At 39.3% G+C, this 27,617-nt stretch overlaps 1 protein-coding gene across 11 annotated transcripts in view; it reads left to right on the plus strand.

Moving 5' to 3' along the window:
* The window catches only part of CNTN4 (contactin 4), a 977,605-nt gene that overhangs the window by 463,634 nt on the left and 486,354 nt on the right, over positions 1–27,617 (plus strand). For all 11 annotated transcript variants that reach the window (XM_067755248.1, XM_067755246.1, XM_067755236.1 and 8 more), the window contains one exon: positions 6,556–6,697. In XM_067755248.1, the coding sequence (XP_067611349.1) occupies positions 6,643–6,697 (55 nt within the window). In that variant the 5' untranslated portion in view covers positions 6,556–6,642. The remainder of the gene's footprint in view (positions 1–6,555; positions 6,698–27,617) is intronic.

The following is a 27,617-nucleotide window of genomic DNA, read 5'->3' on the forward strand; positions in this document are numbered from 1 at the left end:
GGAACCAGGCGTTTGTGTGTGTGTTGTGTATGTGCGTCTGTCATTGGGAGTGATTATATGAGAAAGCTGAATTATTGTCATCCATAAAAGAAACTAATAATACATAAGAACCCCAAATCAAGATATAGTAGTATAAGCATTTTTTTGGTGCAGATTGCGATACGTATCAGAAAGGCAACCTGTTTTCCTTGGGAAGCAGTTCTCTGAGGGGAGTAGGAGTAGGTATTTAAGCTATGTTTATGTATTACTTTAATAAAAGTAAAAATTAAATACAGCTTTAGAAAGTAGTACAGTAAGTGATTACCTGGTGGAGACTATGAATGGGGAATATGTATTTGTGGCCTGGGATTACATTGCAGTAACGGCACCATACATAGAGCTTAAAAGCAGTGTATCTCAGACAACTTTGACGCATGAGAAGATGATGTCATCTGAGAAATTGTGAGATGTCTAATTGGTGATGACAGAGGCAGAGTGACCACCATTCATTTATTGAATGAAATCTTTTGAATACGCACCGTTTTTCTGATGGAATGATGCAACAGGACTTAAACGATTTTTAGAAACAGTCTGATCCAGACCACTTTTATTGGTCAAAAAACTTGCCCAGCGAGCAAATAACAGCACTGAGCTACGAACCCAGTTGTTCTGAATCTCAATCCAGTGATCTTTTGAAATAACACACTTTGATTATTGCAATGACTTCAGTTCTTGTTTTTAAGATGGTCTCCTGAGTAGCAAAATGTAAAGGTCTAACATCAAAGGAGAATAAGGTTTTATAAGGAGAATATTTGTTGAGAAGGTGGTAGTGCTTATATATTCTAAGAAACTTTAATATGGGATTTTTCATAAATAGTGTGTAGAATTCTTTTGGCTCTCAGAATGTCTGAAAGATATCCTTCAGTGACTGAGTTGATAAGATGTTGGCTAGCTGGCTTTTATGCCAGAGTGTGTCTTAATGTAATCATCATATTTCTGGTTAGAATTGCCACAAGTGGCAGACACCATTTTGCCTAGAAAGCCTTTAAAAATGGGGATAATTGTCCCCATTTAGCTGACCCTCTGTCCTCAAAGTCCTCTGTAATGTGATCTTATGATGGAAATAGAGTCCCAATCAGCCACTGAGTAGCTGGGTACCATCTCCATGAGGAATTCCATCTCATGCGTGCCTACCTGTTGGTTAATAAGCGCAGTTTTCCAAATGTATTATCCAGTCCCTTTTACATCTTCTTTACACTTAATACTTTCCTCTTAATACTTTCCGATGCTTGGGACAAGCAATCCAAAGAGAAACCAAGCAACACACATTTTTTTCACATTCCTGGCAGACTACTTATTTCAGTCTCCACTGAAGTAGGGAAGACCTCAAGGAAATAGACATGGAAATATGTTTCTTGTAGAAGATAGAATAAAAAGCTGGTACAAGGAGAAAATCTATTAAGCTAATTTGATTGCTATGAATTTTCATTATCCAAGAGGAACCTGTAGACCAGATACCATAAGGATAGAAAGTATAGATTATTTGTACCCCTAAGTTGCCATATAAACTAAGTTATATAGTCAGTAATCTTTTCTACCCAGCTGAGTTGTCATCCTTTTGTGGGCAGAGGCCTTGACCTTGACTCTTTGCATTCTGCATATTACCATTTGAATAATGAGCACTCAATAAATATCTGTTGACTGACTAAATATTAAGATTTGACTGTATGCCATTTTCCCTTGAAATGATTGACAGGTTGCTTTCTGAGGAAGCTGAATGTGTCTCCTGCTTTCAGTTCTGCTCACTGCTTCCTTGCCATTATGATTGACTGCACCGCTTATTAGTTAATTGTAGAGTTTGAAAATGCTCAACTCTACACTGGGAACTGTGGATGATCCTTTTTAAAATTCTTGCCTTAAGAATGGCTGCATCCTAAATAATAATTAGGAAGAAAACAAATGTTCCTGTTGTTCTTACGTTTAGAGGGAAAGAAGCATTCCCAGCTGTGCTCTCACAAGGAGTTCTGAATTCACACTAGTGAAATGCACTCTTCTGACAAGGGCTCAGCTCTGAAACCCATGCTCTACTTTGCATTATGAATATTATGCAGATTCTGTATCTCTGCTCCCTGGTATCTGGTTTCTATTCTGCAGAAGGGCAACATGAAAAGCAGAGTTAGGAGGGTTACCACCAGAACTTTATGTCTCCCCTTTAAAGACACATTGCTTTATTTACATTTCTGTTGCTGTGGTAGAGAAGAGCACAGTAGTTGAAGTATGAAGACCTAGATTTGAATACTGGCTCTGATGATTTCTAGATGTTTGACCTTGAACAAGTTCCATTCATAATCTAATTTCCAAGATTATAAGTTTAAAGAGGATTAGTGATACCTGACCTCCAGGGTTGTGATGAAGGTTCAATAAGAAGGGAATGTAAAAGTACATAGTAGATCCATGAAAGATGTTAAATTTATGCTTTCATTTACCTACTATTTATTGACTGCCTGCTCTGTGCCATGTAATTCTCCATGAGCCTCTTAAATACCTATGAAGAAACAAATATTACTACCTTTGTAAAGGTTAAAATCTCGGAGGGGATTTGAATTAGAATCTACACAATAAGAATAATTGATATTCACTTTCAAAACATAGGTCAGTTAAATCTTACAACCACGTGTGAGAAAGATAGGGCTCATGGTATGAGTCCCAAACTATAGATAAGCAAATATGTTTACAAAGGTTGTGGCTTCCCCAAAATTGATAACTAGTGGCAAAACCAGGAAGAAAGAACTCAATTCACTTGATTCCAAATCCAGTGTTTTCCCACTCTGTCTTACTGCCATGAGGTTTTGAAAACTGTGTTGAATATTGGAAGTATACTTCGTAATTAGAGTTCACCTGTTGAGCAGAGGAGACAAGCAATGGGGAAAGTAGATATTCTCTGTTTCTGGGGATTGCATGTAAAGCAGATCCCCATACAGGGAAACCAAGTTTATTTAGAACTTCTCCCTGTTTAAAGTCATTTCCACCCTCTCCTAGTCTTCAGATTCAGGTCCAAACTCTCTAATATGCATTCAAGACTGTTCGGGCATCAGGTACCTGGCTTAGGCAGTGCTGTACTATGTTTAGCAAGGGTGGCTACTAAGTGTCAAGGCCCTGACCTTGGTGCCTTCCATACCCTCTCACTAATCCTTACAGTAAGCCTGGATGATGGGTATTCTTGTTATTTTACAGATGAGCCACACAGCTGGAGAATGTAGGGCCAAGATTAGAGCACAGGTGTGAGTCCGCCCATTGTGCTCCTTCCATTTTCTTGTGTTGCAGTAACTTGAAGATTCTCTAAATTCTCATGCCTGTCAGTTGCCCTTGCCACTTGGCTTAGAATTTCCTTCCTCCCTCTTGCTTATCCTTTAAGACACAGTTCGAACTGTTAGCCCCTTTGGAGAGCATTCTTGAAGCCCCTGCCTTACCCCACCCCCTGGCTCAGTTAGGTGACGTTCCTTTAGCATCCTCAGCACCTTATCCTTAATAGATTTACTATGTTAATCCCACTGAAATATAATGCCTGGTGTAATCGCCTTTCTTGCCAAGTAAACAGTGAGCTCCTTGAGGATAGGGCCCTTACCTCCATCACCTCTGCACCTCCACCCCTAGCATTGTCCCTGCCCCCAGTAAGCACACCTGCTTATTTGTGGAGCTGAATTAGAGCATTTGGATACCAGCAGAGTTTTAATTTAGCAAAGTGCTAAAAGCAGTCATTATATGATGAGACCCTGCATGTAGGTTCTTGGAAACCAAGATGTTTAAGGAAGAACTGAGTCATGATTTGTCTTACACACTTTAGACTGAGCTCTTTAGCATGACTCTTGCTATATAAGAATTGTTTGAAGTGTTGAAGGCTGGAGGAGTTTGGCTGTGTGGCGCAATGTGTACAGATAAACTGTGGGATTCTCAATTATTCATATCCTTCTGGCTCAGCCAGAGAAAGCAACCCAGTCCTGTTTCATTGTGTGGCCCCCTCCCAGGATTTACGAGTCTAATTCTCGGTCAAGGTCCCACAGTTAGTGCTGAGTACACTACCTTTTCCTACAGCCACCTTAGGGTAAATCAGAGAGAGCTCCAGGCTGCAGGGGAGATCTATTACTGCCATAACTCTCACCTCATCCCACAGCTAGCTGTCTGATTCTGGCAGAAAAACGGAAATTATGAAACTTTGTATCCTGCACCACAGTCCCACATGAGATTCGTCAATCTTCAGCTCCCTTCAGAAAACCCTGTGCTCTGGTTAGGACTGCCCACCAGGCGAATTACCATCAACGACCCCATTATTTCTGATTAGTGAAGGTGAGCCTCACCTGGATGTAAATAAACGCCAGTCGGGTTCTTGAAATCCTTCATCCTTAAAAATCTACAGCTCTTAACAGAGCACACACTGTAAATAGCATCCTATCTTGAATTAAATCTTTACGGTGTAATTGGATACATTTTCTAAGCTAATTTTAATTGCTTCAAGAAACTGCTTAACAACGTAGATCAATCCTCTGGTCTGAGATGACATTTCCGTCGCAAAATTAATTATTAATACCCTGATCATTTGCTAAAGACATTAATAGTTTTCATTGATCAGCACATCCTGTTTATCTAAAATGGCCTAATTACCATGCATGTCAGAAGACTATCTGAACATATCCAGTTAGAGACACAGCCCACTTTTACGCCACATCAGCACATCAGAAGTTAAGAGTCCCTTTTGTCTTCACAACATATCTAGTCTGGCTTTATCAGAAACTGAGCTATTTAAGGACGCAAAAGAAAGACGAGTTCTCTAATGATGGTTCTTCACTTTCTGTTCGCTTCATGGTAAACATAAAGGCTTCTGAGTGACCACGTGGCATCAATTAATGCTAAGAGCCCTTGATTGAGGGGCTCATGTTAGTCCATGTTGATCCATGTTCTCATGTAAACCTGTGTTCTCTCTGGTAAGTGGCAGTGAGAGGAGAAGACCCAGGTTATCAGCTTAAAAAATATCAGGACTACAATAATAATCATATCTAGCATTCGTGTGGTGCTATGTGGTTTTCAAAGAGGTTTCATGTACTTAACCAGGACGTTTCTTTTGAAACAACCTTGGGAGAGAGACGGGGTGGGGTACGTAACCAGGACCTGGGAACTGGTTACCGCCCAAGCTGTAAACAGAGTGTGTCTTCTGCTTTCCTAGATTTCTCCCTTATTTCGTTAAATGATGAATAGGAAGAAGCATCATTCTCATCTTTCAAACACCAGTAGGAGCTCACCTCCTTTATGATGAGCTCCTTCCGGAGCTCATCTCCGGAAACTGTCCTCCTTCCTTCAAAATGGCATGTTGTGTTGCAGTTTTATGAAACTGCAGGTAACTGACCCCACTGGAGTAGGAGATTCTTACGGCTACATATGGCTGGGATCTCCATTTTGGCAGGTCCGGTGCCTCACTAGTGTCTGGCAAGCAAAAGGCACTCCATAGATGCATAAATCCATGTCTGGCTCATAGGATGGATGGGAGAAGGGATGAGTGGATGAGAGCAAGCCAAGCACAGTGTGAGTTCTGTTTTACCGAGGTCATGTTGCAAAACTGTGGTACCTGAAGGCAATTGGGTGGTGTTTGGCTCCCTCGATGTTTTAAAAGAATCTTTTGAAGTGGTTTCCAACATTTAAAACTTGGGAGATTTTCAAAATACAATAATGTTTTCAACTTTTCTTTGAAAAGTTGTAAGTGCTTCTGCAACCCTAGGTCTGTGCCCCACATGTTAGCCATCAGCATGAGCTGGGGGGGTGGGTACCTGCCCCTTCAGACAGGATGTACCCTTGCCTCCCAAGGGCCCGTGAATGCTGCCTGCTTCACCTGTCCACTTACCTGCTTTGTACATCGTACACAGAACAAGCAGCCTTTCTTCACCATGGAGTTCTCCTGTTTTAAGATTCCTGGCTAACAGAAAAATGACTGTTCTTACTCACGCTCTAGATTTGTCCAAAAGAACCTAGTAGACAGCTACTCATACTTAGTAGGATTTTTCTCTGTAGGCATTGGAGCTGCATATTTCTGTTGCATTTTGGGGATGGAACATGGAGCATTGGGGGAAAAAAATGTTTGAATTGATGGGGTAGTTATAATTTCTCACACATGTAACTCCATTCTAAGACTTCAGAATTTCTCTTTAAAGTCCACCAATGCTAGCCCTGTTCTGTTCAGTGGAATTTCTTCTGTATTCACTATTTTGGGTGTATTATTAATTGGAAAATAAGTAAGAATGGGGCCTGGAAACTAAGGGACTGGAAAGGGTTGGTTCACATCTGATCAGAAGCTGTTCCTACCTGCGCTTAGTAGCCACAGGGACCTACCAGCTTCAGTCTCTGCCCAAGTATTATTGGGAAGAAGGAAAGGAGCCATATTTGCTTCAATTCAAAATTTAACGTGCCTTCTCTTCTTCAAGAGTAGTTTTCCAGAAGCATTTTTATTTGTACTCAAGTAAGGATAAATTTTCAGAGCGCACAAGGAGAAGTATTCCCAAATCTCATTGTATTGTCTCTTCTCTCCCACAGATTAAAGGTTGAATACAACTTAAAAGAAACAGCTATTTTATTCACTTGTTATTGGACTTGAAACTCCTCTGACCTCAGAAACTGAAGATGAGGTTGCCATGGGAACTGCTGGTGCTGCAATCATTCATGTTGTGCCTTGCAGGTAGAGTGTCATTTTAGAACTTTTTGATTTAAAAATGCCACTGTATTTCACACTAATTCAAAAGCGGGCCTTCACTTTAGATGGCAATGATAAAATCGTAAGAGTGCGCGCTACTATGACTAGCGTTTGCTGACACTTCTGAATACTCTCTCCTGATAGTCTTTTAGTGCCTCTTTCCATGGTGTTGTATCCAAAGCTAGACATTGATGTTTCACCTGTCTGTGTGGTCCTTTTACAGTTGTTTGAGCCATTATTTAGTTTGAAAGTTGTTATTTTTGCTCCTTCCAGTGCTCAATTGCACAGAGATATTGGGCAATAAAACTGATAATATAGAGTATTGCCTACTTTGATGTCATTGGATGGAAGTTTATCTGGGTGACTCTTTCAATATCTTTGTTGGTATCACTCCGTCATTTGATACTTTCTTTTTCATGGCAGTACACCTATAGCTTAGCAGGAGCCGGAAAGCATAGACACAAGGCTTTTACCATACTCTCATGGTCACCCGCTAGACAAGGGCTTTAAAAAGTTCAAACATGCTATTTATTACCTTCTTGGCTTTCTGGAAGATAGGAGCCTACCAGCTGACATACATAACTCATTGTTGATGCTGCCTAAGTCCAGCATTCACTGAGAGTTGGTTTCCAGGTTGGGATGGCGGGTGTCTTTCCAGGTCTTTTTGAAATGAGTCTAGTTCGCCTGTTTTGTTATTCAGAGTGTCAAGTCCAAGAGGGACACCTGGAATATATCTGTGTTTTTACAACATAAAACAAAAAATGACTTTTGGATCATCATGACCTTGATTCATGCATTCATTCAAATAATGTTATTGAGTATTTTACAAGGAGACAGCTCTGTGTTAATATCTGTGAATCTACTCCTAAGCAAGACAGACACAGAACTCTTATTAGCTGCGTTCTATAGCTATATTGACCGACAGCTTGATACGGCAGATTATGTGCAATTGTTGAGTAATTAAAGGTAGTAATGGTAGTGCTTACATGTATGGATCCCTTACTCATGCCAGGCACTGTGCTAAGCACTCCGTGTACTTTTATTTCATTGTCTCATGATCACTAGGAAGTATTTACTCTTTATTTTTACTTTTGTCGCTATTATTAATATTATTACTGAAGCATTAAGAAGTTAAGAAACTCACCCAAGGTCACCAAGCCAGGAGGTGGTAAAGAAAATAAGGTTCCAACCCAAAGCTGACTAACTCCAGATTCCATAGTTTTGACCAGCTCACTATACAGCCTTGTGGCTGTCTTGTCGATTTGTCCAGTAAATGGTTGCAAATGTACTCTTTAAATTTTGGTTTTCACTCTTCCTGCGTTTTTCTAAATGTAAACCCCATCCACTTAACAAACTTCAGAATGCCCTACCTTCAAATCCTAAACTTCTTGCCTTAGTTAGGTTCATAGCATCCTCGCCATTCCCTGATCATGGACATGTTGGCGTCTAGCTGTCTCTTTTAGAACTATTACTTTTCTCCCTCATCTGGTCAGGAGCTTTATCTCTGCCCCCTCCCCAAGCCATTGCCTCAGGCTCTGTGCCTCATTTCCTTTTCTCCAGTCTTTTCATGACCCTTGACCCTCCCCAAAGTCCTTAACTGAGATAATCTGGCTGTAACTCCTCCTGACTCTGGGATATACATATTCTCTAAAGCATAACATAATGAATCGATTTCTCAGTGTTTGACCAAAGCAATGTGTTTATTTAACTCGCTGTGCTGAGTAGATATCAGAAATTAAAGGGTTGAAAATCAAGGAAGCCATTAACCTCCTCAGTGGTGTTTTGAAAAACTCGGAATTTTCACCCAAGATGTGTATCTGTGTCTTTTTTTATTCACTTAGTTTTTTGTAGGAAATCAGTATATTGATGTTTTGGTGAGTCTTTTTTGTGAACTGGTTTACATGGCATTAATATTCCCTTACCATATGCCTCCTTTGGTATAAGTAAAGTCAAGCTTTAATTAATGTTTTTGTTTTCTTGCTATTTGTCTTGATTTTATTAATTTACATAGCACTCGACACTCTGAAGTTTGAACAGATTTATTTAACTGTTCATTCTTTTCCTTTTCTATACTTCCTTAGTCATATATTTCTTGGTGAGTTTTTGGCAAGGAAAATAATTTATGTCTATTATGTTTGTCATAATTAGTGAATCTCAAATATGCTTTTTCCTGATCTTTTTCCCTAAATAAGATAGAAGACCCGAATATATAAACAGGTTCCTCCTGCAAGGGATGCACCTTGAAAGGTCTGCTAATCGTTTAAGGAATTGATTAGTAATTTATGGTACAATGGATATTTTCTCTCTTACCAAAGCTAGACTCAGTCTCTGACAGTAATTAAAAAACAGAAAAGACTACTGATGAACACAGTAACAAGGAACACATAACCCAACTACCTGGAAGAGCAAGGAAGCTAACAAGTGAATGAAACAGTCTTAAAGGAATAGTGAGTCCTGCTGACAAGAGGGAAGGCTGGTGACTGCAGAAAACTGGAACAAACGTGTCCCATTAAAGTACCAACCAGTGCACCGCTCTGGTCCTATATGCCAGGTCTCCCAGCTTTTTGAGTTTTTATGAATAAATCTCCTAATTATTTAACATTGCCAACCAACTCAAATTAATTTTAAAATAAAAATGGAAAGGCTGTATGAAACAAATCAAAGTGGTCTTCCAGGGAGAGGCTGTTCCTAGCCCACAAGGTTGCGAAGTCTGTTTCAAGTGCTTAGTTTTTATTTGTTATTAGACACAGTGCCAAGTAAGTAGACCTTAGGATCTTTCTACTGACTTTTTCCAATAATGCTGTTGCCCTGTATGTTCCCATCAGTTGCCCTCTAGCCTTCTTTGGGTCTGTGCTCAAATGCCACTGAATTGGTAAGGCTTTTACTGACCACAGTAAATAAATAAAATAAAATAGCAATCATTCTTTTCACCAACATTGTATACCCCTCTTCTTATTTTATTTTTCTTCAGAGTTCTTATCAATATATGAACAACTATAAGTTTTGTCTTTATGCAAAATGTCTTTCCTGACCATACTGAAGCTTTGTTAAGGCAGGCATTTCTATCTTTTTAGTTCACTGCTGTATGCCCAGTATCTTCAAAATGCCTAGTACATAGTGCCATTCACTAAATAAATAAACATATGTCAAATGAACAAATGCTGCCTACTGACCAGAAAGGAGAGAGAGACCCAGTCTCCAATTTCAAGCTGTACTATGGACACAAGGCATGCTGTAGTCCCTTTCATGTTAAGGCAGTGAACCAGCCACCTCTGAGGCTAATACATACAACTGAGTTGTTTAAATTAGATAGAAATATATGAAGTATTAAAAGTGGTTATTGTGCCTTGAACTGTGTATCAGTTGTTCTTGGGGCAGCACCCCCTCGCCCATTTCTTTTTTTTGTTTGTTTTGTTTTGTTTTTATTTTTTTATACAGCAGGTTCTTATTAGTTATCCATTTCATACGTATTAGTGTATATATGTCAATCCCAATCTCCCAATCCCCTCGCCCATTTCTGCTTTCAACCACAGCTGGGTTGACTGTCCCTGTTCTGTATTTTTGTTTCTCAAGCCTTTCTCTAGTCACAAGCAAGGGGAACTCTGAGAAACTAACTCTCTTCTTCAGTGCAGTCCTCACACAATGGGGCATGAGAATCAGTAGATAAAGGTCTCAGGGCCTGCCATTTAGAAGGAGAACGCCTAGGCACATTCTACACGGTTCCTTTGAGGTCCCCAGCAAGACTGAAGCCCCGTTGCCCACAGTACCCTCTTCTACCTTCTCCTTCTCACTCCTACTTCCTGGAATTATCTTCCAAATAAACTGTTTCCAGTCCTTCTTTCAGGCTCTGCTTTTGGGGGAATCCAAACCAAAAGCATGCACACACCAATTAGTAGCAGAAAAGCAGCCCAGTATTGGTCATATCAGTAATTAGGACGAAACCAGACAGAAAACATGGTTTTGACAGAAATGATTGAGATGTTGACTGTGCTGTGGATCCATATGTGTACATGCCTGTAAGGACTTATGTGAGTACGTGCATGCCTGCCTCTATATAGATATGCCTGGAAGTATTATCCAGGTCCTGCAACCAGGTAGTTTTAGTCTTTTACTTGCTTTACTATTTACTAGTTTTATTATTAGCCAGCTGCCGGGAAAGTTGTTTTTGCCTCTCTGGGATTCAGTTTACACCTCTGTACAATGAGGGTGTTGAACAGATGGTTACTAAAGTTCTTTCTAACTCTAAGAATGTGTAGTTATAGCTAAACACATGATTTGAAAGACAGATATGTATGTTGAAGGGTTACAGCTAAGCCTGAAACTGTATTCATCTAATACGAAATTTCCCACAGATCCTATGCCTTACTGTGTGTTACTGATTCTGTTCACACTGGCAGATTTGAGAAAAAGAATAAAATGGCTGGTCCATATGTTCATATGGAACAAGAGGTGTGAAGACATTTAAAAACCCTCTGTGAATGGGTGAAAAAAATGTATGTTTGATGTAGTCTCAATTGATGTTGGTTTCAGAGAGGCTAAATTTATTCCCATCTCTGTGGTGCAGTTTACCAACTTCAGCAGTTATTTCTTTTTGAGAAAGTGCATCCTCTCCAAATGTAAACATTTTGTTGGTCTGTTCACAAAATTTCTGCTGCTGTTACAGCTGCATCTGGGGTGGGCAGGGCAGAAAGCATCCTGTGTCATTCACGTGAGGCGTATTCTGGGGTTAGTGAGTGTTCTCAAAATTGGAGCAAGGAGGAGGCCTGGGTTGAATAACCACAGTGGTGTAGCTTGAATCTATGACAGTAAGAAATGCAAACCAGGGGCCACCACCTGCAGTCAGAGCATGTGGAGACACTGCCCAGTGGTCCTCAGAAGGCATTTTAGGCTTAGGAAGTGTCTTATCACTAAGACTAACGTAGGCCGTAGATGGTTTTGGCTTATTCTAGGGTCAGAGAACACAGATGTACAGTAGGAACCTCCAGTATTTGTTGATATTGATAGTAGAACTCGATAAGCACAATCTTATCGAGTTACTCCTTAATCAAACATTCCTGCAAAGCTCAGGACCTGCCCTAAAACATCCCTGCTCCCCACCATCATGCCCATATGGCCCCATCAGAATGCAGAGAACACAGAAGTGAGTTTCAGAGTTTGGCCTCACAGCGCAGCAGCCAGGAACAGTATTTCACTTCTCAAGACTCTCATATGTTTCCCCAGAATAAATAGAAGAACAGACAGCTCTCAAATAATTCCAGACAGATATTAAACCTAGTACTGCCTGTTTTTGCAAAAGTAACAAGTGTTCAATTAAGATCAAAAGAGAGTTGAGTAAATGTCAGTTTTCTCGCAGTTACTGCAAAGCCTAGTTCTGTACTGAATTTTTATTTTATTGTTTCTCTTTCTAAGAAACTGGCTGGCCAGTGCATTTAGAGTCATGCTGACTGCAGCCAAAGAATGGATTTCCTATTTCTCTGTGCTGTCTCAAAACCATGGCCATGAAATGAAGCCAAGGTAGTAGAAAGATTTAGCAAGAAGAAAGCTAATAACTAGATTAAAAAGCAGTGACTCCAGTGAAGAAAATTCAGGAAAAGAATAGGGAGAAGTATACCCAAAAAATAATAAAAACTCCTTTTGAATATCAATTTAAGTACTTAAATACATTTCATGGTGGGAAAATATTAATCAGTAATAAAGATGTTGAGGTAAATAGAGAAACTGGCAGCAATTTTATATCCCCACTGGCATGGACATATAGTAGCAGTGATACAAACCAAAAGTTATTAGAAATATTCAATTTAAGACCTCTCCTGAAGCAAAGTCATTAATGGCTTCATTAGACATGCTCAGCCAGGCTGGTTGTCTTAACTATAAATAAAACTCCCTTGCTGATAGAGTCTGGGACATGTTGTATTAAAAAAGAAAAGATTGAAGTCTGTTGAATGAAATAAATTAGGAAGAGGGGAGAAAAACAGACAAGTGAAAAATCCGAACATTGTATGCATTTAATATCAGCTAATGTGATAATGCTTGGTTGAAATGTGGGATCAATGATACTGCCTCAGAGGTTGAGGGCAGGTGAAGGAATAGCCGTGGCATCTCCTACCACACCAGAAACACCACCTGGAGATGAAGTGAACCTGGAAGTTAAGAGCATGGGTTTTGAAATGAAATAGATCTGCCACTTATCAGCTGTGTGATGAAGCTATTTTCTCCCCCTAAGTCTTGGGTTGCTTTTTTTCCCCCACGTATAAAATGGACAAAATAAGTGTTTATTGGGGTGTTTATGAGGATTGAGATCATGTATATGTGCTCTGTACTTAGTGCAGTGTCTGATCCTTGCAAGCACCACTGAGTGTGAGCTGTCATTCATTGAGTCATTTACCCCATATTAGAGGACCTGCCGGTGCTAGGATTGTGCTTCTCTAAGAATGTAGTTTAGCTCTAAGTGAAAGATCATCTCTGTCCTCTTTGCACTGCTGCTGCTGCTGATGCCACTACTATCAGCTTCTTAGCACATGGGTGTCTCGCTCTTCTTCAGTGGTTGAAGCAGAGTTCAGAGCATCTTTGTCGCCCTTCCCCCACCTTTACAGATGTGACCTCATCTATAAAATAGGGATATAATAATAATAAGCTTCTCTGAAAAATAAATACCTAAATTGATTAAACTTATTTATATGTGCAGAGCACTTAGGAAGATGTCTGGCTTAGTAACATGAACTAAGTGTTACTTGCTGTTAATATCACCACCACCACCACCACCATCATCATCATCATCATCATCATCATCATCATCATCATCATCATCACCATCATCACCACCAGCAGCAACAAGCCAGGGGGCAGCCATATGCATGTTTAGCAGCCACAACTTTTAGGGTCTGCCTCCTGGCAGCAAGGCCCCTGGGACAGGTGCCAATGGAGCCAACTATCTGGGGGCCTGGCACTGGGAAAAAAGCTGGGGAGGTGTTTATGATGGGCCTTCTAGAAATTTATCAAGTTGCAGAGTTAGGGGTTCTAAAACGAGAAGGATCTGGTGGTTCAAAATGATGGAAGATTTTTAAATGCATTTTGCTAAAAAAAAACACAAAACAACTACAATAAAGAAAGGAGCACATAGAAGACCCTAATGCATGTGATGGATTGGGCTTGAGCAGACTCCTTTCCATTCTTTTCACCCCCCAGACTCCCATTAGTGATGTTAACCATGTAGTTCATCTGTAGCAAGAACAGAGTTTGATGAGGATGTAGCCCCACACCACCCTAATAATGCCCTTAATTTGTTTAGCACTTGTTAGTCTATAAAATATTTGCGGAACAGTGTGTTTAACAAATCTGTTAGGGCTAGAGACAGGCACAATAATAACATTAAGAGTAAACGTCTATTGAACATTTCTGTGCCAGATGTAGTATCATATTCTTGAGTGCAATATCCCATTTAACCTCAGAACAACACATTTCCTAGATAAGGGGTTGCATGACCTGCCCAAGGAATTAGAGCTCATACAGGTCCTGCTCATACAGGTCTATCCAGCTCAAAAGCCAGGGCCTCTAACAGTTATGCTATGATATCTATCGACACATAGTGCCTGTCGTCATGGGGCTTACCATCTTGTAAAATACTACAAACCAGTGGCTCTCAAAATGTAGTCCGTGGATGAACAGTGTCAGCTGGTAACTTATCAGAAATGCAGGTTCCTGGGCCCCAGGCCAGACCTACAGAATCGTAATCTCTGGAGGTGAGTTCACGTTCTCCCTCCAGGAGACTGATACTTCCAAAAGCTTGAGAGTCATAGTAAACGATCTTGAGAGGCAAGTCAGGCAGAAATTGTCATTATTCCAGTTTTACATATGAGATTCTGATTGGTTAGGGATCTGCTCAAGGTTATATTCCTGACATCAATGGCATCAGCTGGAACCTAGGCTTTCTGATTCATAACCCAGTGGTTTACTCTTCCCCCAGTACATATGCTGCCTTTATACTCAAGTCAGTCTGGCTTTCAGGGCAACTTATTGAATACCTGACGATACAAAGGAAGGGCTTTTTATGTGGAAGAGGTGTCCTGAGTATTGAAATGATTTAATTTTTCTGCTGAGCCTTATTTCCTTGCCTGTGAACCACTAACAGGTATGATATTGGCCTGTGCTCTTTCTCTGTTTTGTGATGTAATGAACGCAAAAAAGACGTTATTTCTTAATTTTAAAGGGAAATAGAATTATGTTGCAGCATCTTTGGAGAGCAGAAAATAAAGGAGGAATGTCTCCTGAGCCTACAGCTAGAGTACAATTACTGATCATTCTGGTGAACAATAAGGTGTGAGTTCTGTGCTTAGAGAGATAAAAGAAAAATAGTTTTCTTATTTCACAGAACCCCTAGTGGATCGCTGGGATGTTTTGTCTTTTTAGAGTAATCAAGAATCCTTTGCCTTAAGAAAGGTAACAGATTATTTTGTTTCAGAAAGAAGTGATTCTAAGGCAGAGGGCTCACCCCTTCAGATCTCAATTAAGACTTATCTCAAAGGCTCTCATTTCTAAAGCAAGGTTTTGGGAAATGACCACAGAGGACTTCTCCTCTACAGACTTAAAAATTGTGCTCAAATTAGCCATATGTGGCTATTGCACCCTTGAAATGTGGCCAGTCCAAACTGAGTTACCGGACTCTGTAGTAGTTTCCTAGGGCTGTTGTAACAGATTACCGCTAACGTGAGTGGGTTAAAACAACAGAAATGTATTCTCTCACTATTCTTAGGCTAGAAGTCTGAAATCCGATGTTGGCAGGGTCATGCTCCCTCTGAAGACTCTAGGGAAGGATTCTTCCTTGCTCCTTTCTACCTTCTGGCTGTGGCAACAGTCTCTGGCCTTCTTTGGCTCGTATTAGATACATCACTCTCATGTCTGCGTCCATCCTCACATTGCTTTCTTTTCTGTGTCTGCACTTCTGCCCTTGGATGTGGGAAACCTACTACAAAGAAGGAATATAAAATGCCTCATTGGTAATTTTTATATCAATTATGTTGAAATGAATATGTTGGGTTAAATAAAACATATGTATTTTGCCAGTTTGTTTTTACTTTCTTTTAACGTAGGTACTAGAAAATTTAAAACTACCTATGTGCCTCACACTATATTTCTGTTGGATAAGCAGTGCCATTGAAGATAGAGGAACTAACCTACTAATTCTTAACCTATAACTGTACCTGAGAATAATTCCCTCCTTTTCTTGTCTTTGTAGAAGTAGAAACCCTGGCTAGTAGCCCCAAAGGGAAGTTGACTAGGGGTAAGTGTAGAAGGGAGAGGTACAAAATGTAAATTCGCCAAGTTGCTGATTCAAAGCATAAGGTAAATGCTTCCCCTTGCAGATTTTAAGCTTCGTAGAGGTAGGAATATTTGTTTTATTCATTAGTTTTAAGAGGCATATGGGATAGTACATGGCACAGAGCAGGCAGTCAATAAATAGGATGTAAATGAAAGAATAAATTTAACTGACATCTTTTGTGGATCTACTATGTGCTTTTCCATTCCCTCCTTGTTTGACCTTCTTTTTTTTTTTTTTTTTTTGCGGTACGCGGGCCTCTCGCTGTTGTGGTCTCTCCCGTTGTGGAGCACAGGCTCCGGACGCACTACTGCGCCACCAGGGAAGCCCTTGTTTAACCTTCTTAACAACCCTGGAGGTCAGGCATCACTAATCCTCTCTAAAATTATAGTCTTGGAAATTAGACTGTGAGAGGCTGTGGAACTTGTTCAAGGTCAAACATCTAGAAATCCCCAGAGCCAGTATTCAAATCTATGTCTTCATACTCCAAGTACTGTGCCCTTTTCTACCACAGGGCCTCAGAGATGCCTTCATAGAGGAAAGAATCACCGTCTTATATCCAGCAAAAACAGTGAAACAGTAAAGACCAGAGGACTTCTTAAAAAGTATTTCCAGAGAGCTTGCAAATTGCATCAACAAAAACAGAAGTAATTTATACACAAATATTCACAGCATGATTATTCACAATAGCCAGAAAGTGGGAACAACCCAAATTTCCATCAATTGATGAATGGATAAACAAAATGCCATATGCCCATGCAGTGGAATATTATTCAGCCATACAAAGGAATGGAGTACTGATATGACAACACGGATAAACCTTGAAAATATTATACCAAGTGAATAAAGCCACTTATTCTATGAACCTATTTATATGAAATGTCCAGAAGAGGTAAATCCATAAAGACAGAGTGAACCAGAGCAGAACTTAGGAGGGTTTAGGGTGTGATTTTTAGTGGATATGTGTTTTCTTTTAGGGTGGTACAATATTCTGGAATTATCTAATGATGATGGTTGAACAACCTTATGGATATACTGAAAGCTACTTGTCTTAGTCTGTTCAGGCTGCTTTAACAAAATATCACAGACTGGGTGGCTTGTAAACAGCAGTTCATAGTTCTGGAGGCTGGAAGTCCAAGATCAAGATGTCAGCTTGATCAGTTTCTGATCAAAGACTTCTTGCAAATCGCAGATTGCCCACTTCTCTTTGTGTCCTCGTATGGTGGAAGAGGCAAGGGATCTCTGGAGTCTGTTTTATAAAGGCACTGATCCCATTCGCGTGGGCTCTGTCTTCAGGACCAAACCTGTCAAAACCCCACCTCCTAATACCATCACATCATGTCACATAAGGCATGAGTTTTCAACACAGAATTTGGAGGGACGCAAACATTCAGACCAGGGCATCACTAAATTGTACATTTTAAGAGGGTTAGTTATACACTGTGTGAATTATATCTCAACAAAAAATAAGTCTTCTGAGAAACAAAACTAACACAAGTGTTACTACCTCCTGAGAGAGTCTGTCTTTCTGTCATGAAGTCAGGGTTATTGGAGCCAACTTCCCTCAGACATGATTCACAGGATTATAAACCTATCCCTTATCTTAAAGACAAATTGACTGCACTGACCAAGGACACACAGATAATTAGTGGCATAATCCGAGTCCAAGTTTCTCAAACTCCAGGCCTCGTCTCTCTCCCACTTCCAAGGGGCAGCTACTGCAATAAGTGAAAAAGAATGAGGGACAAACCTCCCTGGGAGCATGAACCCTCTGACTTTAACTCACCTGAGGTGTCATATCGGATCCCTCTGGAAGCGAGAAGGAAGAAGGAGAGCTTCTGTGCTGTGAGAGGGATCTTGAGGAGTCAGGATGTGCACTGACTTCACCACTTCACCGATTTTCAATTTTGTCCCATATCAGCATCTGTAGGGAGCAGAACATCTTTTCATTTCCTGCCTGTCTGTACCACACACCCTGGGGGACAAAATTAAAAACCCATAGTATTGACTATGTGATTACCACACACCCCATCAGAGGGTTATGTCCCAGACCAAAGTCTTGAAAATACTTTTGATACAAAAAGGGAAGGCAGTTGCCTGGATTAAGAGTGCCTGAGGGAAGCATGATGTCATATATATTATTTGAAAGGTATGAAGGCTGTAATGCGTACGTTGCTTGAACTAGTTAAGTAAAAGGAAACAAAAATCAATATAAACTCCCTCGTTTCAGCTATAGTGCTTCCACTTAGATGACATCTACACCAGAAAGGAATTAACGCAGCCAGAAACGTATTCTGCTTGTTGATGTGGAAACAAATGTCAAAATAGACAACTTACGATCAGCCTGAGATACTACAGAAGAAAGCATTACTCTTTTCTAAGGAACTTTGAAGGCTAGGCCAGTGGTTAACATAGCAATCCCTTGCAGCAAATACGTTACTTCCACAGTCAGAGATTTACGGGCTGTCAAAGTTGTGCTCTCATCCAGTCTGTCTCTACTTGGGCAGATTTGAAAACCAGTGAACAAAAAGATTAATTCCTTTGCCCAAGTTCACATGGCTAATGACTTTCACAGCAAGGGTTAAATTGAGAAGGTTTGATTTACCTTTCTCACAATAATAATAACTTTTTCTGATTTTGACTTGATAATTGTTTTCTTGTTATTACATCGTAAGAAGTCTAAACTCTATGTAAAGGGACATGGAATTTTATTATTAGAGGTGTTTAGGACAAAAGTTTTTGATTGCCTTTGTCAACTATTTTCCCACTGGAGATGGTGGTTTTTAGTAGGTTGTCTAATAATCCCCTATAGACTTTTGATAACAGCAGCAAATACATTTTGAGAAGAGATTATTTTCTTAAAGTTAGTTAGAACTTTTTATTTCTTTGAAAATACTTACACATTCTTTACTAATTTATTCACTTATTTCGTTATTTACTAAGCATCTATTACATGCTATGTGGTGATAGATGTTGGGCATACAAAGTTATTTGTGGTTTAGTCCATGGTTTAAGGTGCATATAATCTTGATTTTAAATCTTGAACTTAAATCCAGATTTAAGTGAGAAATCTAGGCAAAATACACTATTCTTCTCAATGAACCATAATGTTAAAATATCAGAAGCTATTTCCTTGGTACAACCTATAGTGGAAAGCACCATGATCCTGGGGCTGAGATAAATCTGGGTTCAAAACCTTTCTCTAAGTATAGTTACTAAATGTATGAAATAGAAGAAATTGCTTAATTCTCTGAGAAATTAGATGTAAAATACTTAGCACAGTGACTGGCCTGTAATCAGAGTGTAATAATAATAAAATGGGCATAACCTTCTTCCCCCTTTACCACTGAGTCCCAATACAAGCGATGTACTTCCATCTACTTCATAGAGTCCAGTGGATCCTGAATTACATAGTATGAATAAAGAGGGAAGAGAACAGTGGGAGTGAGAGAGAAGGAGAGAATGCCAAAATCTGGCCTATCATGAAACAACTGTGGAGGAAAGGTCAAAAGTGATATTGTTTAATTTTGTTGTGAAGTTGACTAAGAAGGGGCCAGGTCACAACCTCCTTTGTAGGTAGGGAAGGAAAAGAAGGTAGGATTGATGACCGTTTCTCTTATGTAATTATATTATTCTAAGAATAAATCTGTATCTTGTTCTCTCTATAGCCATATAGATAAAAATGTTTATAAGCATTTTATTACTGTATATATACCCACTCTCTCAGGCTGTATGCTAATATTTGAATTAGAGAATTTTGAAATAGAGAATACTATATCACCCATCTAATACTTTATTAACTATTAATAGTTATTATTTTACCTGATGGTTCACATTTCTTACCATTGAAACATTACTTAGAGTCCTGGGCAACTTATTCATTACTGATGATGATGATAATAATAATAATAGCAATAATTACTGTCCAGCTGTCTCCTCTAAATCCTCTAAATACATTATATAAATTATATTGGACCTGAGATGGCTAATATCATCATTTCTGTATTATAGAGGGGCAACTAAATTGTAGTGGCTGAAGATCATGCAAGAGTGGCTTCACCAATACCAGGTGTCTTACTCCTACTCTCACCTGGTCAACACCAGCCTCAGACCTTAGCAGGGACCTTCTGGAGCAACACTCTTCCTTTTGTAGGTCGTCTCCTGAGCAGGAACTCACCCTTTCTGTCCCTCCCCCAGTGTTGTGCAGTTTAGCCCTTCATCATCTTCCTCCGGAGTTATTGGTTAACCCGTTACTCTGGAGAAAACTAGATTAAAATGTGTAGATGTTACCTCCCAAAATTGCTTTATATTTTGTATGCAGTCGCAGTGTAGTGATCCTGCTTTCTCTCCCAGGAGGTATCTTTCCTCCAGCTCCCCACAAAAAAAATTGTCTCTTTGTTTTTTCTCCACCCCCTGGGGTAATAGTCATTATCTCTCCCTCTGGCCTACCCCTGCTCTGTTCTTTCTCCCTCCCTCCTGCCTTCCTTTACTTTCTCAGTCTAATTATATCTTAGCTTAGAATACAGATGTAAAGCTAATGAAATTGTCTTTAAACACTCCTTCAAACTCCCAGCTGTTCACCTCCCTCTGTGTTGAAATGAGTAAAGTTTTAATTTATTTGTTTAAAACTCACTAGGCTAATGTATTCATAGAGCAGATGCAGTATGCACTTTGTATATGCTATCTTCTGTGCTTCCTTTAAAGGAAAGGGTGAAATTCTCTAACAAAGTCTTATCCACAGAATAAAATACCGCCCCCCCATGGGAATAACGATAATTCAAAGAACCGAGCAAAACCAAAATAAATTCCCATCTCTGAGCAAAAGAGTAAGTAATAAAAATGCAGCAGTATTTGTCTGGGTCAACAGTTTTTGCCAGAACTTGATGTGATATTCTCTGTAGAATTTCACTGAAAAGTTATGAACTTCTGCTAAGACTGGCAAATAGGAGTTGCACACAAGTGATCTTTGTAAAATAAAAATTGTCAAGTAAAAGTGAATTCTCCCCTCTCCTCTTGTTTCTCTTAGGCAGAATTCTTGGACACCCTCTTTGGGAATGCTTGTCTCCCCAGTGGTGTGATATTTGCACAAAAACTTGGTTTTAACATAATATTTATCTAACTGGAAATAGAGTCAAGTTTGAAGTTGGTGCTCTGTATTCCTTGTGTTTCCCTTATGATTTCATAGACTTGCTCTATTCAGTAGCATTCAAGATGAGGAAAGGGGGCCCTGAACCAAGATGGTGGAGTAGAAGGACGTGCTCTCACTCCCTCTTGCGAGAACACCAGAATCACAACTAGCTGATGGGCAGTCATCGACAGGAAGACACTGGAACTCACCAAAAAAGATAACCCACATCCAAAGACAAAAGAGAAGCCACAATGAGATGGTAGAAGGGGCGCAATCACAATAAAATCAAATCCCATAACTTTAGGGTGGGAGACTCACAGACTGGAGAACACTTATACCACAGAAGTCCACCCACTGGAGTGAAGGTTCTGAGCCCCACATCAGCTTCCCAACCTGAGGGTCCAGCAACAGGAGGAGGAATATCTACAGAATCAGACTTTGAAGTCTAGTGGGATTTGATTGCAGGACTTTGACAGGACTGGGGGAAACAGAGACTCCACTCTTGGAGGGCACACACAAAGTAGTGTGCACATCAGGACCCAGGGGAAGGAGCAGTGACCCCAGGGGAGACTGAACCAGACCTACTGGCTAGTGTTGGAGGGTCTCCTGCAGAGGCGGGGGGTGGATGTGGCTCACCATGGGGACAAGGACACTAGCAGCAAAAGTTCTGGGAAGTACTCCTTGGTGCGAGCCCTCCCAGAGTCCATCATTAGCCCCACCAAAGAGCCTGGGTAGGCTCCAGTGTTGGGTCGCCTCAGGCCAAACAACCAACAGGGAGGGAACCCAGCCCCACCCATCAGCAGTCAAGTGGATTAAAGTTTTACTGAGCTCTGTCCACTAGAGCCACACCCAGCTCTACCCACCACCAGTCCCTCCTATTAGGAAACTTGCACAAGCCCCTTAGATAGCCTTATCCACCAGAGGGAAGACAGCAGATGCAAGAAGAACTACAATCCTGCAGCCTGTGGAACAAAAACTACATTCACAGAAAGATAGACAAGATGAAAAGGCAGAGGGCTATGTACCAGATAAAGGAACAAGATAAAACCCCAGAAAAACAACTAAATGAAGTAGAGATAGGGAACCTTCCAAAAAAAATTCAGAATAATGATAGTGAAGATGATCCAGGACCTCGGAAAAAGAATGGAGGCAAAGATCGAGAAGGTGCAAGAAATGTTTAACAAAGATATAGAAGAATTAAAGAGCAAGCAAACAGAGATGAAAAATACAATAACTGAAATGGAAACTACACTAGAAGGAATCAATAGCAGAATAACTGAGGCAGAAGAACGGATAAGTGACCTAGAATACACAATGGTGGAATTCATTGCTGCGGAACAGAATAAAGAAAAAAGAATGAAAAGAAATGAAGACAGCCTAAGAGGGCTCTGGGACAACATTAAACACAACAACATTCGCATTATAGGGATCCCAGAAGGAGAAGAGAGAGAGAAAGGACGAGGGAAAATATTTGCAGAGATTATAGTCGAAAACTTCCCTAACATGGGAAAGGAAATAGCCACCTAGTCCAGGAAGCGCACAGAGTCCCATACAGAATGAATCCAAGGAGAAACATGCTGAGACACATAGTAATCAAATTGGAAAAAAATTAAAAACAAAGAAAAATTATTGAAAGCAGCAGGGGAAAAATGACAAATAACATACAGAGGAACTCCCATAAGGTTAACAGCTGATTTCTCAGCAGAAACTCTACAAGCCAAAAGGGAGTGGCATGATATACTTAAAATGATGAAAGGGAAGAACCTATAACCAGATTATTCTACCTGGTAAAGATGTCATTCAGATTCTACAGAGAAATCAAAAGCTTTACAGACAAGCAAAAGCTAAGAGAATTCAGAACCACCAAACCAGCTCTACAACAAAAGCTAAAGGAATTTCTCTAAGTGGGAAACACCAGGGAAGAAAAGGACCTACAAAAACAAACCCGAAACAATTAAGAAAATGGTAATAGGAACATACATATCAATAATTACATTAAACGTGAATGGATTAAATGCTCCAACCAAAGGACACAGGCTTGCTGAATGGATGTGAAAACAAGACCCATATATATGCTGTCTGCAAGAGACCCACTTCAGACCTAGGGACACATTCAGACTGAAAGTGAGGGGATGGGAAAGATATTGCATGCAAATGGAAATCAAAAGAAAGCTGGAGTAGCAATACTCATATCAGATAAAATAGACTTTTAAATAAAGAATGTTACAAGAAAAAAGGAAAGACACTATGTATCAGTCCAGAGGAAGATATAACAATTATAAATATATATGCACCCAACATAGGAGCACCACAATACATAAGGCAACGGCTAACAGCTATAAAAGAGGAAATAGACAGTAACACAATAATAGTAGGAGACTTTACCACCTCACTTACGCCAATGGACAGATCATCCAAACAGAAAATTAATAAGGAAACACAAGCTTTAAATGACACAATAGACCAGATAGATTTGATTGATATTTATAGGACATTCCATCCAAAAACAGCAGATTATACTTTCTTCTCAAGTGCGCAAAGAACATTCTCCAGGATTGATCACATCTTGGGTCAACAGTCAAGCCTCAGTAAATTTAAGAAAATTGAAATCAAATCAAGCATCTTTTCTGACCACAATGCTGTGAGAATAGAAATGAATTACAGGGAAACAAATGTAAAAAACACAAACACATGGAGGCTAAACAATACATTACTAAATAACCAAGAGATCACTGAAGAAATCAAGGAGGAAATCAGAAAATACCTGGAGATAAATGACAATGCAAACACGGCAATCCAAAACCTATGGGATGCAGCAAAAGCAGTTCTAAGAGGGAAGTTTATAGCTATACAAGCCTACCTCAAGAAACAAGAAAAATCTCAAATAAACAATCTAACCTTACACCTAAAGGAACTAGAGAAAGAAGAACAAAAATACCCCAAAGTTAGCAGAAGGAAAGAAATCTTCTGCTTCTTCTGGAAGCAGAAGAATCTTCTGGAATACATGAAATAGAAACAAAGAAAAGAATAGCAAAGATCAATAAAACTAAAAGCCGGTTCTTTGAGAAGATAAAAAAAATTGATAAACCATTAGCCAGACTCATCAAGAAAAAGAGAGAGAGGACTCATCAGTAAAATTAGAAATGAAAAAGGAGACGTTACAACAGACACCGCAGAAATACAAAACATCCTAAGAGACTACTACAGGCAACTCTATGCCAATAAAATGGACAACTTGGAAGAAATGGACAAATTCTTAGAAAGGTATAACCGTCCAAGACTGAACCAGAAAGAAATAGGAAATATGAACAGACCAATCACAAGTAATGAAATTGAAACTGTGATTAAAAATCTTCCAACAAACAAAAGTCCAGTACCAGATGGCTTCACAGGTGAATTCTGTCAAACATTTAGAGAAGAGCTAGCATCCATACTTCTTAAACTCTTCCAAAAAATTTGAAAGGAAGGAACACACCCAAACTCGTTCTTTGAGGCCACCTTCACCCTGATACCAAAACCAGACAAAGATATTACAAAAAAAGAAAATTACAGACCAATATCACTCATGAATATAGATGCAAAAATCTTCACCAAAATACCAGCAAACAGAATCCAAAAAAACATAAAAAGGATCATACACCATGATCAAGTGGGATTTATCCCAGGGATGCAAGCATTCTTCAGTATACTGAAATCAATCAATGTGATACAGCATATTAACAAATTGAAGAAGAATAACCATATGGTCATCTCAATAGATGCAGAAAAAGCTTTTGACAAAATTCAACACCCATTTATGATAAAAACTCTCCAGAAAGTTGGCATAGAGGGAACCTCCATCCACATAATAAAGGCCATATATGACAAACCCACAGCAAACATCATTCTCAGTGGTGAAAAACTGAAATCATTTCCTCTAAGATCAGGAACAAGACAAGGATGTCCATTCTCACCACTATTATCCAACATAGTTTTGGAAGACCTAGCCATAGCAATCAGAGAAGAAAAAGAAATAAAAGGAATACATATTGGAAAAGAAGAAGTAAAACTGTCACTATTTTCAGATGACCTGATACTATACGTAGAGAATCCTAAAGATGCCACCAGAAAACTGCTAGAGCTAATCAATGAATTGGGTAAAGTTGCCGGACACAAAATTAATGCACAGAAATCTCTTGCATTCCTATAGACTAATGATGAAAAATGTGAAAGAGAAGTTAAGGAAACGCTCCCATTTACCATTGCAACAAAAAGAATAAAATACCTAGGAATAAACCTACCTAGGGAGACAAAAGACCTGTATGACGAAAACTATAAGACACTGATGAAAGAAATTAAAGATGATACCAACAGATGGAGAGAAATACTGTGTCCTTGGATTGGAAGAATCAATATTGTGAAAATGACTATACTACCCAAAGCAATCTACAGATTCAGTGCAATCCCTGTCAAATTACCAATGGCATTTTTTACGGAACTAGAACAAAAAAATCTTAAAATTTGTATGGAGACACAAAAGACCCCGAATAGCCAAAGCAGTCTTGAGGGGAAAAAACGCAGCTGGAGGAATCAGATTCCCTGACTTCAGACTATACTACAAAGCTACAGTAATCAAGACAATATGGTACTGGCACAAAAACAGAAACATAGATCAATGGAACAAGATAGAAAGCCCAGAGACAAACCCACACATCTATGGTCAACTAATCTATGGCACCAGAGGCAAGGGTATACAATGGAGAAAAGACAGTCTCTTCAATAAGTGGTGCTGGGAAAACTGTACAGCAACATGTAAAAGAATGAAATTAGAACACTGCCTAACACCATACACAAAAATAAACTCAAAATGGATTAGAGACCTAAATGTAAGACCGGACACTATAAAAGTCTTAGAGGAAAACATAGGAAGAACACTCTTTGACATAAATCACAGCAAGACCGTTTTTGATCCACCTCCTACAGTAATGGAAATAAAACCAAAAATAAACAAATGGAACCTAATGAAACTTAAAAGCTTTTGCACAGCAAAGGAAACCATAAAAAAGACGAAAAGACAACCCTCAGAATGGGAGAAAATATTTGCAAACAAATCGACAAAGGATTAATCTTCAAAATATGTAAACAGTTCATGCAGCTCAATATTTAAAAAACAAACAACCCAATCAAAAAATGGGCAGAAGACCTAAATAGGCATTTCTCCAAAGAAGACATACAGATGGGCAAGAAGCACATGAAAAGCTGCTCAACATCACTAATTATTCTAGAAATGCAAATCAAAACTACAATGAGGTATCACCTCACACCAGTTAAAATAGGCATCATCAGAAAATTTGCAAACAATAAATGCTGCAGAGGGTGTGGAGAAAAGGGAACCCTCTTGCACTGTTGGTGGGAATGTAAATTGATACAGCCACTATGGAGAACACTAAGGAGGTTCCTTAAAAAAGTAAAAATAGAATTACCAGATGACCCAGCCTTCCCACTACTGGGCATATACCCACAGAAAACCATAATTCAAAAAGACACATGCACCCTAGTGTTCACTGCAGCACTATTTACAATAGCCAGGTCATGGAAGCAACCCAAATGCCCATTGACAGGCGGATAGATAAAGAAGATTTGGGACATATATACAATGGAATATTACTCAGCTGTAAAAAGGAACGAAATTGGGTCATTTGTTGAGACGTGCATGGATCTAGAGACTGTCATACCGAGTGAAGTACGTCAGAAAGAGAAAAACAAATATCATATATTATCGCATATATGTGGAACCTAGAAAAATGGTACAGATGAACCGGTTTGCAGGGCAGAAATAGAGACACAGATGTAGAGAACAAACGGATGGACACCAAGGAGTGAAAGCGGCGGGGGGGTGGGTGTGATGAATTGGGCGATTGGAATTGACGTATCTACATTGAAGTGTATAAAATTGATGACTAATAAGAACCTGCTGTATAAAAAGGTAATTAAAAAAATAAAAAGTTGAAGAAGGGGAAAAGGAGCTTATCAACTAATTGTACTTTATAATTGTTTATGATTTCATAATATCTAAATTAATCCCCAATTCAGTAAATAAGTAAATGAATAAATGTTCTGTTCAGTGATTTGGAATCACTTTTGAAGAAAATGTAACTATGTGTACTAATGAATGAAAGTAATTACCACTTATAGTGATAATTATTTCTTGACGTATACATGTATTAAATCATTATGTTGGATACCTTAAATTAATACAGTGTTGTAGGTCAGTTATATTGCAGTAGAGTGAGGGAAATACAAACACTATTACTAACATCAAAAAATTAAAAAAAATACACAGAGGAGAAATCACTCTTGAAGTTTGTTCTTACCTTTTAATTATGTTAATATAACAGAAATCCGAGGAATCTAGAACAATATTTACCACTTTGTAGTTTTTTAACTTTAAGTAAATAACTCTACGACTTAAAACCTGAGATTCT

The sequence above is a fragment of the Pseudorca crassidens genome, chromosome 10, assembly GCF_039906515.1.
Source record: "Pseudorca crassidens isolate mPseCra1 chromosome 10, mPseCra1.hap1, whole genome shotgun sequence".
NCBI classification, from domain to species: Eukaryota; Metazoa; Chordata; class Mammalia; order Artiodactyla; family Delphinidae; genus Pseudorca; species Pseudorca crassidens.